This window comes from Phaseolus vulgaris, chromosome 7 (genome assembly GCF_000499845.2).
Source record: "Phaseolus vulgaris cultivar G19833 chromosome 7, P. vulgaris v2.0, whole genome shotgun sequence".
NCBI lineage: Eukaryota > Viridiplantae > Streptophyta > Magnoliopsida > Fabales > Fabaceae > Phaseolus > Phaseolus vulgaris.
Window position 1 is genome coordinate 2574772 of NC_023753.2, and position 15442 is coordinate 2590213.

General features: G+C 36.4%; 2 protein-coding genes across 2 annotated transcripts; one reads left to right on the forward strand and one right to left on the reverse strand.

Annotated features, from left to right (window-relative positions):
• Positions 1 to 2681: 2681 nt before the first annotated feature.
• Positions 2682 to 8710, forward strand: LOC137827688 (elongator complex protein 2). The gene is made up of 10 exons (XM_068633950.1): positions 2682 to 2946; positions 3037 to 3124; positions 3307 to 3392; positions 3532 to 3685; positions 3779 to 3939; positions 4052 to 4723; positions 5007 to 5328; positions 7036 to 7253; positions 7539 to 7716; positions 7987 to 8710. Exons 1-10 carry the CDS (start codon positions 2797 to 2799, stop codon positions 8472 to 8474), a joined length of 2517 nt encoding a protein of 838 aa, XP_068490051.1. The 5' UTR covers positions 2682 to 2796; the 3' UTR covers positions 8475 to 8710.
• A 2168-nt stretch (positions 8711 to 10878) lies between these two features.
• On the reverse strand, positions 10879 to 13773 carry LOC137830118 (RAF-like serine/threonine-protein kinase PRAF). The gene is made up of 2 exons (XM_068637267.1): positions 12325 to 13773; positions 10879 to 12111 (listed from the first exon to the last, which is right to left on the reverse strand). Exons 1-2 carry the CDS (start codon positions 13551 to 13553, stop codon positions 11157 to 11159), a joined length of 2184 nt encoding a protein of 727 aa, XP_068493368.1. The 5' UTR covers positions 13554 to 13773; the 3' UTR covers positions 10879 to 11156.
• Between the last annotated feature and the right edge of the window lie 1669 nt (positions 13774 to 15442).

The window sequence follows — 15442 nt, forward strand, 5'->3', positions numbered from 1 at the left end:
TTTCAATGTGTCTTCTTTATTTAATCATTTTCGTGCTTTGTTTGTAACTAAAAAAGAATGTTCAAGGGTTACTTTGTTTGATTTACTACAAAAGGATAAAAGAAGATACAGTGAGGTAAGAAAAGAAAGAAGGGTGTATATAAAAGACACAAATAAAAAATAATGAAAATAATTCTAAGTAGATAAATTTGTTATTATAATTTATTTATTCTTTTTCTGATTTAAATAAGTGAAGAAAGTTTGTTTTAGTTTGTCACAATCCCTTTAAATAGGAAAAGAAAAGATGGCCAGATTAGCCACAACAACAACCATCATCCTTATCTTATAATAATGCAGTAAAGAATGCCAAGTTTTGGTTAGAAAATTCTAAAGATAATTCCCTCTTTTCCTACCCACTCCATTAATATTGTTCTCTTCAACTCTTTTAATGTGGCCAATCTTTATATTATATTAAATATTAGAATTTTCAAATTCGAGCTTCATCGAAGTAAAACTGAACATCGAGTAAACAAAATTTGACCACATACAGTGATGCCGGGGGATAAACCGGATTCATATTCATGTAATAATAAATGTAACTTTGATTAATAGTATATATGTTGTATAATCATTTAATTGTTATACGGATTGAAGTTGCACTTTTATAAGCAAATATAATGAATCCAATCAAGTGCAATAAATAAGTTCTCAATATGTTCAACATGATATTGTTAGTATATCTTTAAAATTAACTGAATTTAACTTGTATATTCTGATTATTATATCTAAAGAAGACATTATTCTGATAAATCCTAACAATTCCATCAAAATAGTTGAAATTGTAATTAGTGAATTCCATAGAGACGTACATATAAAATTGTCCCACAGTAGAAACATGTAACACCAACAATATATCATCTAACTAACTTGAAAGGTAAAAAATGTTAATATTCACTATTACTTTTATATAAAGGCTGAAATCAATATTTTATCGATTACCTTACAATTTAGGTTGCACAACGACAATAATTCGAAGTTAAGTACAAGTATCTCATTGAAGATAAAAGACTCAAAATGCTTAATCCAAAATTAATATTATATAATCCTAATAAATATACTGTATTTGTAATTATAAAATAATGTCAGTAATACTACACTTTAACTACACATTTGTTTTTTTTACCTCACCCTCCCAAAGTCTCGAAGCAAGCAACATCATTCACAAAACTTACAAGAAAAATAAAGGTTCGAAGGTTATTTGAGAAATCTTTCCTACCAATCATGTTGTCCTTCGAGTGCATCTATTATATTAAGAGAGGTAACTATATTTGCAATGATGTTGAGATATATTTGCATCTATTATATGCATCTATTGAGATATACTTACTCAAAAATCACAATCTTTATCATAGATAACTATATTTGCAACATCAACCTTACTAATGATAACCAAAATGATTAAAAATACTTTGAACAACACATAATTTGAATTTTACAATCTTATTTATATTTCATTATTTATGCATTTTTTTGTTGTACAATCCAAAAATTTGTACAAAACGCGAAAAATAAACCGAATTCTATAGTTCAGTTTTTTTTCAAATTACTGATATGGATTACAACAACACATAATAGAAAACGTGGAAACATATATTTTATGAACATCTAGTAACGGCCCAACGAGTAAATGACTCTCCAATGCAAATGCAATATGACACAAAAGGGTGCAGAACTGACTGTTTCTTCCTGCACCTCCATACCTTTTTCTTTCACTTCCATAAATTTTCAAATTTCTAAAAATGCTCCTTTATAATATTTCGGATTACATAATTCGAAAGCCTTTTTTCAGATGCATGATTACTTTCTGAATTACATAATTTGGAAATCTTATTTAGCTTCCGGATTATGTAATCCGGAAGTTTTTTTCAAATAAGTTTTTGGATTATGTAATCCAAAAAGACAAATGCTTCATACACCCAATCATTTTTAACCTGCACCCAACATATTTTTTTAATTTCCAAAAATACCCTTAATTCTGGAAATAAAAATCCAGAATTGAAAATAATATATTATGGAAAAATAAATCCAGAAGTGGTTCTTGAGTTTCGGAAATAAAATCTGGAAACAAAAATTAAAATTCTATTTCAGACAAAAAAATCCAGAATTAAAAATAATACATTCCAGAAAAAAAATCCAGAAGAGAGATTATTGTGTTTCGGAAATGAAAATTCAGAAACAAAAATAAAAAACCCATTCTGGATAAAAAAATCCGTAATATAAATTTCGTTCTGAAAAAAAAAATCCAGAACACATATTTCGGAAAAAAAATTTAAAGACAGTTTCGTCTTTTCCGCTAGAATCGGGTGCAGTGATATGGTGCAGGAAGCAATTGCCATCCAAAAACTATTTTATGGGAGTAATACAAGAAGGATAAAAATGTATTTTCATGTTGCGTATGCAGGTGGTAGAAGAAGATATGGAGGTGCAGGAAGAAACAGTCTGCAGAACTACTCTATTATAAAGAAAAAAAACTGGGATGCGGCTGATGATAAAATAGAGAAAGATGAAGGGTACAAAAATATAATTTATTTTCATTAGGGCTAAAATGGTCTTTTAGGGCACTCATGGAGGTGCATGAGGAAACCACCGATGCAGGAAGAATTTGCGGATTACAAAAAACAAAAGAAGCCCACTTGGGGCCCAATTCTCTTCTCTTCTTTCCAACGATCGGTTTCGGCTCTATTTTCGCCTGAGAACCCAAAATCAATAGCTTTCGCCGCCTTCAAAGTTTCTCCCTGTGTGCACAGTGCGTGAGAAATGCAAATGCGTGGTGGTGGCGGTGAAGTGGAAGTGAAAAGGGTGTTTATTGGAGCGGGATGCAACAGAATAGTGAACAACGTTTCATGGGGTGCTTCTGGTTTCGTCTCTTTTGGAGCTCACAACGCCGTTGCTATTTTCTGCCCGAAGGTCCTCTTTCCACCCTCTTCTACTTTTACTCACCCTTTATCTTAGATTTTCATTTCCTTTCTTTTTTATTCATCCTTTTGGTTTTCGCAGAGTGCTCAAATTGTGGCCACTCTTCCGGGGCACAAGTCAGTTGTGAATTGCACCCACTGGCTCCCAACTTCCAAGTTTCATTTTAAAGGTGCTCTCTTTCTCCATCTCTCATCAACTTGAACTCTACAAACTCATTTTTTGGCGAAGTTTGACTTGAAGTAAACTATTTGGCATAACGATATAATGAGTTGTTGTGAAATTACTAGACCAGTTTCAATGTTTAATTTTTTTAATCAATTGTTAATATGCTTCTTCCTTTTTGAAGTGCAGCAAAACAATTGGAGCAGCATTATTTGCTTTCTGGGGATGCAGATGGTTCTATTATTTTGTGGGAACTGTCCCTTGCTGATGGGAAGGTATGTGTTCTTCTTTGGTTGTTGATTTTTCTAACTCAGTTTTTTTACGAATAAATTATGAGAGAAATTTGTTTGTTGGGAACTTAGATGGAATTATAAATTATCGTTTCTTGCGTATTTGTCTTTGAATTGTTTTTAGTGGAGGCAAGTGTTACAACTGCCACAAATGCACAAGAAAGGTGTTACATGCATTAGTGGAATTATGGTTTCTCAAACTGAGGCAATGTTTGCATCTACTTCTTCAGATTGCACTGTTTGTGTATGGGAACTTGTATTTCCAATGACTGGTAGCGGTAAGCCGTAGTTCTCAATGACAATGACCCTGTTTAGTACCATGTTAGTAATTTGATAATGTACATTGATTGAGACTTGCTCCATCATTTTAGGTGACTGTAAATTGTCGTGCCTGGATTCTTTCTCTATTGGATCTAAATCTATGGTAGCCTTATCATTAGCTGAATTGCCTGGAGATGATGGGCAAATTGTCCTTGCAATGGGAGGATTGGATAACAAAATTCATCTTTATTCTGGTGGAAGGACAGGAAAGGTATCTGCATCCACATAGTTGTAGATTATTAACATGAACTTTTGGTATCGGGTAGTGTTTTATGTTGGTTTGTCTTTATAATATTTAACTCTTCTTTTTCTCATGAACCCAGCTTGTACATGCATGTGAGCTAAAAGGGCATACAGATTGGATCCGGAGTTTGGACTTCTCATTGCCTATAAATGTGAATGGGGAAGTAAACAATATTTTTCTGGTTAGTTCATCTCAGGATAAAGGCATACGAATTTGGAAGATGGCATTAAGCTGCACTATGTTGAATGGAAACGGTGTATACAAGAAAGGGGAAATAAGCTTATCATCCTATATAGAAGGTCCTGTACTTTTGGCTGGTTCATCTTCTTTTCAGATATCCTTAGAATCTCTTTTAATTGGACATGAGGATTGGGTATATTCAGTAATGTGGCAACCTCCTTTGGTTTCATCCATAGAAGGGGATACCTATTATCAACCTCAAAGTATCTTATCTGCATCTATGGACAAGACTATGATGATCTGGCAACCTGAAAAGACTTCTGGAGTCTGGATGAATGTGGTCACTGTTGGTGAACTTAGCCACTGTGCTCTGGGGTTCTATGGTGGTCATTGGAGCCCAAACGGAGATTCAATTTTAGCACATGGATATGGAGGATCTTTCCATCTTTGGAAAAATGTTGGTAATGATAATTGGCTGCCACAAAAGGTTCCATCTGGTCATTTTGCACCAGTGACTGATATTTCCTGGGCTAGATCTGGTGATTATATTATAACTGCCAGTCATGACCAGGTATTTAAAACACATTCTGTCTGCAAAAGTTATTAACTATTGATCGTGTCTATTAAAATATCTCTTATGATTTTATGTGAACTTGCTTTTTAAAATGTATAAGTGACTTGACCCTGTTGTCTATTAGTGTAAGAACATAATTTTTTATCAGAAGAAAAAAATATTGAAATACAAGCTGCTTGTGTAATTGTTTTAGTTTTCTCAGCTTGGTGTTCAATAATAACTGAATATTTTTCTTGAATTTGAATTGCCTCTGAAACTGCTGACATGTGAAAAATTGCAGACAACTAGAATTTATGCTCCATGGAAAGTTGAGGCTTCTCTCCAAGATGGAGAATTCTGGCATGAAATATCTCGTCCTCAAGTTCATGGTCATGATATAAATTGTATGGCAGTTATTCATGGGAAGGGGAATCATCGTTTTGTCAGTGGCGCTGATGAAAAAGTTGCCAGAGTATTTGAAGCCCCGTTATCATTTCTGAAGACATTAAATAATGCCACTTTGCAGAAGTCTTGTTCTTCTGATGATATCTTGGGAAATGTTCAGATTTTGGGTGCAAACATGTCAGCTCTTGGACTATCACAGAAACCTATTTATGTTCAAGGTCAGCTATTTTGTTGAAAGTTAAAATTGATAGGGATGTGTTGTCAGGGAATTTTTTATCGTTTTGGCAAATGTTGGTTTTCTTTCTTGTAGCGATCTCCGGTGTTCATTTTTCTAGTTATTATACGTGGTTGTAATTACACAAATGGATATAGCCACTGGTTGAGACTAGAAATGAATGCTATTAGGTAAGGGAGAAAATTATAACCATGCGGTTTATTAATCTTACTAGTCAGGTAAAATGTGCTCCCAAACTAAGTTAATTCATAATTCAATGTAATTTACTGGTTAACTTTTCTTTTTAATATTTCAATATTAACATCCATACAAATACTAAAATAAATTTTTTTATTGGATCATTTTTAAACTCAGATGCTAGAATTGATTTGTTCAACCCTAGTATTTACTGCTTGAACTGGGCAGTGGTATATATAGAAGTCTCATAACAGGTTAATTAACTCATCTGTTTCTGTTTAATCTGTATAACATATAAGCTATTGGGAAATAGACTTCTAAATTTTCCCTTGTGGCAATAATGTGAACTTTTTAACCAGGACAATAGTTGTTTCTTTCTACTGCCTGGCCTATTGTTGGAAGGCCTTTAATTTAGAAATGTAAATTTTAGATCATTATTCTCTCATAGGAGTCAATACTGCACTATATAGCATGATAGTGATGCAGACAAGTCCTTGGCCGCAATGGGATTCAAATATAGGAACTGTTTTTCAGTAGTGACCAAAAATAGCAGATTTTTGTGTGTTACAGCATAGCAGTGCTACTATGATCCATTCTTCAAAAAATTCATTTTACCCCTGAAATATCAATGTTTGGGTAAAATATTCCTCAAAATTTTGCCTGTCCTTCATACTTTATAGGACTATTTTTTTATCTTGTGTTCTGTTTCTTCTTCCTTAGCCTTTCGCAAATATTATGTTGCTAATTGTTTTTAAAGAAAATATGTTTTTAGTTCTGTACCGTTGATTGAACTTGTTTTTAAGTCCTTGTATTTTCAAATTGATGAAAACAGTCTTTCCAACTTTTAAAGTTGTGATTTTTTATCCCTCTAGTGCGATTTTGTCACCAATGGAGTTGGCGAGGAAGAACGAAAGTATACTAAAATTACATTTCTATTGCTGTTTTATCTAATTTTTTATGTTCCTTTCCTGTCAGGTATCATCTTTCATTTTGACTTTTTTTCCATGTTCTCTTGGATTGACAATGATTGTGTGCGTAAACTGTGATTTATTTTTATTATGAATTTCTTTAAATTTGGGTTATTTGAGTTTTTGTATGTGCAGTTATAAATTACTGTTGGTATTAATAATATTTAAAGTAATGGTGATCCTGCTATAGCATTTTTAGAGTTAGCCACTACAGGCCTCTAGTTGAGATTGATGACTATTTTGTATTTGTTCTTCATTCGTTTCATGCTTGAATTTATTAACACACTGGTCACTTTCCTAGAGTAGACTCCCTGATTTCTCAGAGATTAAAAAATGGTACATTTTTACTGAACCTGCTATCAAGATAAGCTGACTGAGATACTTGTCACACAGGGCTTTTTAACTGACATATTTGGTGTAAATTTATTTTATAGGAGGTAGGAAGATACTGTATACTACTTTTCAAACAATTAACATTTTTCCTAGCATGTTGAACTGTTGGTGTTTTGAAAGTTTATCATTTTTAGAGTATTTCTACATTGCAGCTGTACATGAGATCCCTGAGAGAAGTGGTATTGATGGTATTGACACCCTTGAAACTATTCCCGACGCCGTTCCAACTGTTTTCACTGAACCTCCAATTGAAGATCAACTGGCTTGGCATACACTTTGGCCTGAATCACACAAACTCTATGGGCATGGAAATGAGCTATTTTCTTTATGCTGCGATCATAAGGGCGAGCTAGTTGCTTCTTCATGTAAGGTATGTAGTGTTGTTAGTCTAGCTATGAACCCGTATTATTATTAGACAGAAGATCTAATGCCTACTTATATTGAAATCCTTTGTGCTCATATATCTCGTAACTAGAGCGGTAGACACTCCTTATTGGGTTAATCTTCATTCAGTGTGTTTTCCCTACATTGGATATGAACTAACTTCAATCAAGTTGACTTAGATTGTTCTTTTAGCCAGTCTCTACCTTGTTCACCTTTCTGCTTTATCAATGATATTGCCATGTATCATTGCACATTTTTTTATGAAATGCAGGCCCAGTCTGCTGCTGTTGCAGAGGTATGGCTTTGGCAGGTCGGTTCATGGAAAGCAGTTGGCCGCTTGCAATCCCACAGCTTAACAGTGACACAGATGGAATTCTCACATGACGACAACTTTCTTTTAACTGTCTCGAGGGATCGCCAGTTCTCCGTTTTCTCAATCACAAGAACAGGTAGACATATCATCACTGTTTAGACATAGAGGATTTGCACCTTTTTTTGATATTATCATTTGGTTATTTTCCTTGGTTGCGACCTGACATTTCTTGAATTGGAATGACAGTCTCAAACCTGCAGAAAACTAATGAAACTGAGCTAACCCTTATCTTGAAGTTAAATATTTCACAATTATTTACTGGACTCTTTCAGTACTTTGACAGTTGCAAGTTTTGTTAGCTACTACAACTCGACAGATATCCTAATCACTCTGTTGTGGTTTACAGGGTCCGGTGAAATTAATTATAGTCTTCTTGCCAGGCAGGAGGGGCACAAGCGAATTATCTGGTCATGTTCATGGAATCCACACGGTCATGAATTTGCAACCGGCTCACGGGATAAGACAGTGAAAATCTGGGCCGTTGAAAAGGACTCATCCATCAGGCAGCTTATGACTTTGCCTCAATTTATGAGTAGTGTGACAGCGTTATCTTGGGTTGGTCTCCATCATCAAAGGGATCATGGACTTCTAGCTGTTGGAATGGAAAATGGGCAAATAGAATTGTGGAATCTGTCTTGTAACAGAGCAGATGATGGTTGCATAGCAGCACCAGGTTTCGCTGCTGCTCTTGTTGTACGTATAGATCCTTTTATATGCCATGCATCTGCTGTAAACCGTTTAGCGTGGAAGAAAAATCAGGAAGATCACACGAGTATGCAACTTGCTTCTTGCGGAGCTGATAATTGTGTAAGAGTGTTTGATGTAACGATTTAGAATTAGATTATTGTTCCCCCTTCTTTTTTGATATATCTGTAGATTGATTTTTGATCGCCAAGAAAATTTATACTTGCTTGCGTTGTTCTTCTCCAGAACTACCAATTATTGTTATTGTTGTCATTGTTAGGAATGTCGTTTGGCTACATAAGCAGAACTCGTTAGGTCCATTTTGTAACAATTATTTGGTGTCACACTATTAAAATAATAGTTATCATATTATTTTCTTATGTAAAGTGATAGACATTATCTTCATTATCCGAAAATTGAGTCCGTAGTCACTAGACACGTAACATCATTACCATGTGAATTGCTGTGTGATCATACTCCAAAAATTTCTCTAATAACGGTCTTCAGTTGATCACTTGTCATTGTCTCGCAAAATTAACGTTGCCACCGTGGTGAGAGGGCGAAAAGTTTGTGATCAAACGCTTGAAAGTGTCTTTAGTGAAAGTTAGGAGGAAACTGTTGTTTTTATGCATAAAATAGGCATAAACGACCATATGCTTGCCAACCTTTATCGATTAAGAATTGTTCATTGTGTCGGTTGTGGATTCAAGCCTAAATGATATGTTATTATTCGATTGATTGCAATAAAGTTTGGGGAAATATAGGAAGATTATCTCGTTCTTTTATGAAAGGAAGAAAAAGAAACACATACTCCAAAAAGGAAACGATTTGTAGAATTGCAATCTTTATTCTCTCATGTAGTAATACACGGTTGTTATGAATTAATAAATGTTCAGTTCATCCTTTCCCACTTCCAAACAAAGGCAAAAACTTCGAATATTCCACTGAGAATAAATAAACGTGGTATGTTCATTATGACAGAAATATTGTTCACCCTTTGAAGTAGATGACTCTGATTTATCAGTGTTTTTAAAAATGATAAATCTTGGGAGGCAGAGAATCAAATTTTAGGAGATGGCTCACTGGTTCCTCTCCCTCGTTATGGAATTCAGTTATTGGAAGCAAAGGGTAATGTGATGCTACTAATTGAAACATGGCATTAATTTCGGTGGGGTGTACATAAACACACTATTCTTCCATGCTTTTGTTAAAGTCATATGGGTTTCCATGACCAACCCAACTTCCCACTTTGGACTAAGGCTCCCTAAAACCTCGGTCGGCAATAATGCACCAATTATGTGCATTGAATCGGTAGCAACTTCTAAGCAAACACCAGATTATGGGATGGTGAGGGACCCTGACCTACGTTGACATTAAAGAGGTAGGGACCATAAGCCATTTGACAATTGCTAGCTCCGTCATTAATGTGGATGATAATGTTAATAATACATTACAAGTCTGCAATAAGTTGTTTGAAGCAGAGTCAGCATCAACCACTAGTCCCAGGATTTTATTTTAAGTCACACATGACAACATTTTAGTGTAGGCAGCTGCTTAATCGTGCAAGCGTCTAGTTGGATAATATTGAGATATAACTATACTTTTCATTGTTTTTACTCATTGTTTCTATTTGGTTTGAGCCCACCAGAATTGTACTCCCAACCATGTAACCAGATAAATCTTGCATATCATCCTAACATTTAAACCTCGTACAGTTAAACTATTCTTATATAAACCACTAACTAGTGCTTAGTGCAGACTAAAAGTACAAGAAAACATCGAATCTTATGTACCTTGCCACTAAGTCTCATGAAATTCAGCACAATCAAACATTATGTAACGTGCACTCTGCTGTGCAGGGTTTTATATTAAATCTTAAAATTCACTATACGCTAAAATTTCACATAAATCAAACACTTTTGTTGTCAGTGTTATTATTATACAGTTGTGTTTTGCTCAAGAAATTGGTCTTGTTACTGTAAGTGCCCGTCTTTTTTACCAGGTAGCAATTGAACTCTGTTCCTCCAGTTATCTCAACAATGCAGAGACTAGCTTCTATGACAGAATTCTTGCATAAAATGAAAATAAGCCATTAGACCAAAGCTGGGATAAGTGTAAACATAGTGTTGTCGAGCGTGATCAAATTTCATTGAACTGACTAGTCTCTGAATAAAGTCATACAATGCAGCTTCAAATGATAGTGAAGGATCCACTTGATTATCGAGAAATCCAAGGGGCAGTAATTTTTTAGTTGTGCATTTAAAAGCTGGATGTAGATGATAACTCAAAGCGCAGCTTTCATCAAGGAGAATCAAATTCAAACTAAAAATCATAGGGTCAAGCGCAGCAAAACCTGAAGTCAATCATAAGAAATATGATATTTGCGTGTAAACGGACAAGAGGATTGAAAATACGGCGGTCAAATAAGAAGCCTGGGCAAACTGCTAGTCCAAGACTTCAAAATGGCCTTACCCATTACACTTGTAAAGAGGAATTAATAGTTTATCATGAACACCATGACAAGAAAAGAGCAAGAAACAAAAACCCGCTAATCTATATGACAATCATTTCAGGAATTAATATTTGAACTTCACAATACAAGTTTCAGACTTGACCTTTTACAGTATAACCTTGGACCAATTTTGTTTCCTATATAAATTATAAATTATGACATACAAGAAAGGGTACAAGATGATCACAGTTTCTTATTTTTCTATCGAAATACATACCACAAACAGTTCACCAAACATGACGACAGGAACTGCATATAAAACTTAAAGGGAAACCAAACCCATTTTTTTCAAAATTGTTTCTTTTTTTTTAAGTACTGGTTTATAATGGCTGTGAGGTTCTTATCTGCTGCTTCAAACTGTCTGAGGGATGCTGAGCTGAACCTTCCTGCATCATCACAGCAGCAGCAGTCATAGTCTGGTACTGGGAAGGCATTGTGGGTGGCAAAGGTTGAGAGTAGTATATTTGAGCATGAGCAGGGTCGGCATAATCAAAAGCATAATTCGGCTGAGGAGCAGAATTGGGAGCCATGGACTGTGATGGATGGTGAATCTGTGAGTAAGTGACGTACTGTTGCTGATGTTGGCTTGTAGGAACTTGAACTAGTTGAGGGGAGCCAGCAGTTGCGGCTCTGTAAGCATTCATTTCAGTTTTAGGCATGGGGGAATTTCTCATGGGATTGTATGCAGCAGATTGTGGAACCAATGTAGCAGGATTTGGTGGAGTTTGAGGCCGGCTAGAAGCAAGATTTCCCGCAGACTCACCCATATTAGCCTGCTGCACAGGCAGGTTGTAAGCCTGCGGCTGCCTCGTATGAACATAGTAAAGTTGTGGATGCTGTGGATGCTGTTGATGTTGCTGGGAAGGATATACAGGATAATACGCAGAAATTGCAGGATTATGGTGGATGAAATGTGTGCCATGAATAAACTGTTGCTGCTGTTGTGGAAGTCCCTGCTGGTGCTGCTCGAATTGCTGTTGTGAAAGCGCCTGCTGGTGCTGCTCGAATTGCTGTTGTGACAGAGCCTGCTGGTGCTGCTCAAATTGCTGTTGTGGCAGCTGATGGGACTGCTGATGCTGTTCAAATTGCTGTTGTAACAAATATCCAGGGTCCTGTACATGTTGCTGCATCTGGATCCGACCGTGCGGATCAGAAACATTAAGCTTCGGATCCACAGGGTTACTAGGAACCCTTGTAGTCCCAGATTGAATCTGAACTTGTTCTTGATAAACAGCAGGTTTCTGACGCGAAATTGAGTTCGCAAGACTACTATCACTGCAGGATCAAAACAATCACCAAAAACCTAATTCAAACAGTGCCAATTGAAACCCATAACCAAATCACCTTATTAATCCTATACACTCAAAACCAACCCCTTGATACAGCACACAGATGAAATATTAATGAATCCAATTTTATTATTTTTATTATTAGAACAATCCTCAGCCAAAGCCAAAACCAGAAAGAGAAATTGAAAACTGAGTATACCTTGAAACTGAATCAGGAGAAGGCAAATCAACAACACCGCCGCTACCACCAGTTGACTTCTGTTGAAACTGAGGAGCAAGTGCTTGTGTCTGTGACTGTGTTTGTGTCTGTACCTGTGGTTGAGGAGTGGGTGGCTTTCTATACCCAACAGGAACCCCATGATCGGATCTCTCATCATCGGAGACAACCCGGTTGAGATAATCCCCGACGACAATCGTCGGTGGCCCAATCGGTACACCCACGGCGGAGAGAGTTGCCGGGACTGACGGAGGAGGCGGCGAAGACAGCAAAACAAAACCCTCATCCTGCTGCTTTTGCCCCACACCAACCCCCATCTGCGCGAACTGCTCCTCAATCCCCATTACCTTCTGATCCTCCACGACGTGAACCCTAATCGGCGGCAAATTGGCCAGCGACGGTGACGACGAAGTGGACCCAAACGACGACGTCGTCTCGAGCATGGGCGAATCAGGAACGGAGTGAACATCCTGCTTCAAATTCTTTCCGTTCCCGAAAGATCCACCCAACGAAGCGCCACCACCAACACCAGCACCGGCACCACCTTCCCCAGCGTCCTTCGAACCGGGCTCGAGGTTGTTCCCAGCCACCTCGTCGTCGAGATCGACCAGGCAATTAACAGAAGCAGAGTCGGAAAAGCCTCGGTTAGGTACTCCGTTGCCGTTCAGGGCATTCAAGAACCAGTCGTCCGATTTGGTTGAGGTGTCAAGGATTTGGGAGGGAATGGAGTGAGTGGAATCAGGTTTGGTAGCGAAGAGAAATAGGCGGATGCGGGAGGGTTTGATGACGGAAGTGGCGGCGGCGGCAGTACGGTCGTACTCGTCGATCATGTTCTCCAGGTCTTCGTCGGTGGTGACGGAGATGAGGGAATCGAGGTCCTCGTTAGGAAGCTGGTACTTGAGCGTGAAGGGCCGTCCGTTCAGGAATGTCTTCGAGAGGCGCGTGGAGAGGTCCGCGAGTGAGGTGGCGCGTTCCGCAACGATGATGCGCGTGTCGCCGCCGACGTAGCAGAGGGACTTGTCGTGTGGGCGCGGTACGATATGCCCGCCGTAGCTGCACATCAGACGTAGCTTGGACGAGGCCGGCGCAAAGGGCTCATCCCAGGAGTCGGTGTTGCGGGAGCGTGGGGAGGATTCCACCGAATCAGGGTAGTTGAGGTGTGGCGGCGGAGGTGGCGGCGCAGTCGAGGGGGTTGGCGGTTGCACCTCCATGATGAGAGAGTGAGAGAAGGAGAGAGAGAAGGGAGGGGGTAACGCGCTCTTGGATGTTCTTATAGTAAGTGGATGCTGTTCTTGTTTTTATTTTATTTTTTTTGTTTAATATAAAAAAAAATGTTTTTATTTAGTAAATATATTTTGTTTGGTTGGTTATTGGGAAAAGCGAAGTCCGGGTTGGAATACTGTGGGAAAGGGGAAGTGGAAAAAAACCTATGTGGAGGAAATATGAGCCTCTGCATTTCACAGCTGGTTTACTCATTGGTCCCACTTCCCTTTGCTTCTTTCTGTCCCATGCAAATCCTCTCACTTTTTCTATCTTTTTTTTATAATAATAATCTTAATCTTTCTTCCATCTTCTCATCTCTTATTTATTCAACCCTCATATTTTCAAATAAACTTATCTCATTCAAAACCTTTTACCAACCAATTTTCCAAATAATTTAAAAGGCATGAATCTACTTTAACCAAACTCAACAACCCAACTTCAAATAAGAATACATCTTTATCAAAACCCATAAATAGCATAATAACCAAATAATTACTAATAATCATAAGTTTAGTGTATCTGTCATGTTCATGGCCAAATAGAATGAATAGCAGAAAGTAGTAGAAATGAAAATGGTAAAGTTGTATTGGCATAAATAGTTTGCATTTTGGGGTATGTGAAGGTGATTTATACTTTTAATCATAAGTGTTACTCTTGTGAAACCTTAGACTTTAATCACTCACTCCAACCATAATTAAGCAAAATTGCATAGCCGCAACGCAAGTGGGTAGTGACTAAACGTGAAAAAAAAAAATATCAGGCTATAACTATATAAAGCCGTTTTTACGTTAGATGGTATGATATAAGTAACAGGTTACGGCGTTACAACGGAACTAAGTGGGTTTGACGCGCTTAGTAGGTTACAATAGAAGGCGCGTGGAAATAAGGGTAAACTGCGGGCATAAGGTTTAGGCTGTAAAGTGAGAACTGACAACTGCCACAGTAACGTTTTCACCTGATGCCTGACTCGGATTGGGCGTTCTTCCAAACTCACAACAGAAAAATACACGTCATTAACCTTTTTTCTGTCAAAAACACATAAAAATAGAAAAAAAAAATTAATCAAAATTAAAAAAAAAAATAGACTACATTCTTCTTTTAACCAATTAATTCAGATTTTAATCATAATAGTATTTATTACGTTAACTATGAAATTTGTATCAAAATCAGGGTTATAAATTATATACACATATCTTCCAACATATAATTCAATTTGTGAAAATTGTTTTGAATTTAACACATAAATTTATAATAACATTTAACAGTTTTGTACAAATATCCAAAATTAGTATTAAAAATACATCACAAAAAATTATTGCATGAATATTTTAACACATGGTAAATGATTGGATAATGAAAAAATTATGTCATATTCATCGTTTAAGTTAATATATTTTTGGTGGACATCACTTTTTATAATTAAAAAAGAATGTCTTGTTTAAATAATTTCATGTTATATAGTGAAATACCTTCCTAAAGCATAATTGAATTGTATTATTTTTGTTCAAACACTCACTTTTATGATTGAGTGTTCATCATTTGATAATATCTTATAAGTTATATTTAATCAAAGAGAATGCTAGTGTGATAAGTATAGAATCTCAATAGTATAAATTCAATGTATTAGTGTATATTTCAGAATTCATGTTTATATGATAGAACTTATGTGATATGAGTGTGATTGTTAGTAGGATTTTACAATAATTTATTAACTTATTTTTTTATGGTTTATAATACAATTTGATATAACGATTATATGATACGTTTAGTATGATTATAAGTTAATATATAAGAATATTATGAACAAGTTAATATTTGAGAATATTATCTTATACTA